At 44.3% G+C, this 2,500-nt stretch overlaps 1 protein-coding gene across 2 annotated transcripts in view; it reads left to right on the top strand.

The window, feature by feature from the left end:
• Positions 1–2,500, top strand: part of kcnab1a (potassium voltage-gated channel subfamily A regulatory beta subunit 1a) — a 111,450-nt gene that overhangs the window by 70,543 nt on the left and 38,407 nt on the right. For both annotated transcript variants that reach the window (XM_060878373.1, XM_060878374.1), the window contains exon 3: positions 168–205. In XM_060878373.1, the coding sequence (XP_060734356.1) occupies positions 168–205 (38 nt within the window). The remainder of the gene's footprint in view (positions 1–167; positions 206–2,500) is intronic.

Genomic DNA, 2,500 nt, shown 5'->3' on the forward strand with positions numbered 1-2,500 from the left:
TTCATACACACTTAATGTTCCTCATGGGTTCCTTATGGGTTCCTCAGGATACTTCTGGAGGTTGCAGGGTTCTGGAGGTCCAGGGTTCCTCCAGTGGAATAATTATGTTGTGATAATGTTTCTCAAGTTCTTTACAGTATTCATGATTGCTTTTCTTTCTCCTGTAGGAACCTGGGTGACTTTTGGAGGTCAGATATCTGATGAGGTAATGTTTCACGTCATAATGCTACAATTAACATTGATTCATTTACTCCAGAATTCCATCCATTTTTCATCCAATTTGTTTATAATTATTGTAGTGCAAAGTTAAGTCAGTTCCTATTCTAATGCTTCAGCAGCTGTAAACGATCGTTCCCTCACCAGCCTCATGTTTCTCTCTCTGACACTGGAGACTCCTTCCGTCGTCTCCTTACAGAAGACTTCACTATATCAGTGTTTACAGATGTTTGTTAATCTTAGCGTCCACTGTCCGCGTCTTTGTGTGAGCTGTTACCCTTGACATGATAAGAGCACAGTTTGGATGCTCTTCTCACACTCAAGTCAGACTTTATTGCCCAGGAATAAAACAGGAAGTGTCTCAGGTATGATGCTTGATGCTGTGATGACCTGACGGAGCTCCAGCCTGGTCTCCATCTGCTCACTTCAGGAAATTATACTGTCCAAACTTCCAAGTCTAGGACAGCTGTTGCTTTTAAAGCACCTGAGGAACAAAACAGCTGGAACACCTTCAGGTTTTAATTTTAAGTTAAAGAAAAGTCTAAACACGACGTATGAACCAGACTTGCATTGTTGTTTACTCATCTGAAGGTCCTGAAGACCACCAGAGCTTCATGTCATCCACCAGCCTCGATGTCCTTGTCCTTATCTCCTACAGGCAAAAAGAGCAAAACCGTAGGGTGAGTCTTGGGAAAGGGCTCTCACCCCTGTCAACCAGATCATCACATACACACACACACACACACACACACACACACAAAACAACTCCTCAGGCGAGATGGATGTCAGGAATCTTGGTACACAAAGTGACAGTGTTTTATGCTGCAGACTCGAAAGAAAAAAAAAAAAAAAAACTAGCAGGAAAAATGAGGCTATAACGCTGGCAGGTGGATTTGTGTGTGTGTGTGTTTGTGTGTGTGTGTGTGTGTGTGTGTGTGTGTGTGTGTGTGTGTGTGTGTGTGTGTGCCAGCAGAGAGGCTCTCAATCCAACACCAATACCAATGACAAGTCCTTTCACTTTATAGAACTCCACAATTCTGAGCACTTTTTTTTTTCCTCTTTCTTTTTTCCTCCTGAGTGATGAAGACGATCAACACCTCAAAACACACAACAACACACACCTAAGAATACCAACACACACACCAAAACACACACCTCAACACACCAACACGCACACCTCAACATACCAACACACACTCAACACACACCAACTCACCAACACACTAAATAACAAACACCATAACACACACCAACTCACCAACACACACACTAAGACACACACCTTAACACACCAACTCACCAACACACACACACACTAAGACACACACCTCTACACACCAACCTGCACACCTCAACATACCAACACACACTCAACACACACCAACTCACCAACACACTAAATAACAAACACCATAACACACACCAACTCACCAACACACACTAAGACACACACCTTAACACACCAACTCACCAACACACACACACTAAGACACACACCTCAACACACCAACATGCACACCTCAACATACCAACACACACACTCAACACACACCAACTCACCAACACACTAAATAACAAACACCATAACACACACCAACTCACCAACACACACACTAAGACACACACCTTAACACACCAACTCACCAACACACACACACACTAAGACACACACCTCAACACACCAACATGCACACCTCAACATACCAACACACACACTCAACACACACCAACTCACCAACACACTAAATAACAAACACCATAACACACACCAACTCACCAACACACACACAAAGACACACACCTTAACACACCAACTCACTAACACACACACCTCAACAGAGACCAACTCACCAATACTTCATCACATACCTAAAAACACACAAACACCTGAACACACACCAAACACACACCACAACATATATCAACACAAACATAATAAATACAAATCAAATAAAAGGAAATGGAGGTCAGGGGGCAAATGGAGATCAGGGGGAAAATGGAGATCAGGGGGCAAATGGAGATCAGGGGGCAAATGGAGATCAGGGGGCAAATGGAGATCAGGGGGCAAATGGAGATCAGGGGGCAAATGGAGATCAGGGGCAAATGGAGATCAGGGGGCAAATGGAGATCAGGGGCAAATGGAGATCAGGGGCAAATGGAGATCAGGGGGCAAATGGAGATCAGGGGCAAATGGAGATCAGGGGGCAAATGGAGATCAGGGGGCAAATGGAGATCAGGGGCAAATGGATATCAGGGGGCAAATGGAGACCAGGGGCAAATGGAG

The sequence above is a fragment of the Tachysurus vachellii genome, chromosome 9 (genome assembly GCF_030014155.1).
Source record: "Tachysurus vachellii isolate PV-2020 chromosome 9, HZAU_Pvac_v1, whole genome shotgun sequence".
Classification (NCBI taxonomy): Eukaryota; Metazoa; Chordata; class Actinopteri; order Siluriformes; family Bagridae; genus Tachysurus; species Tachysurus vachellii.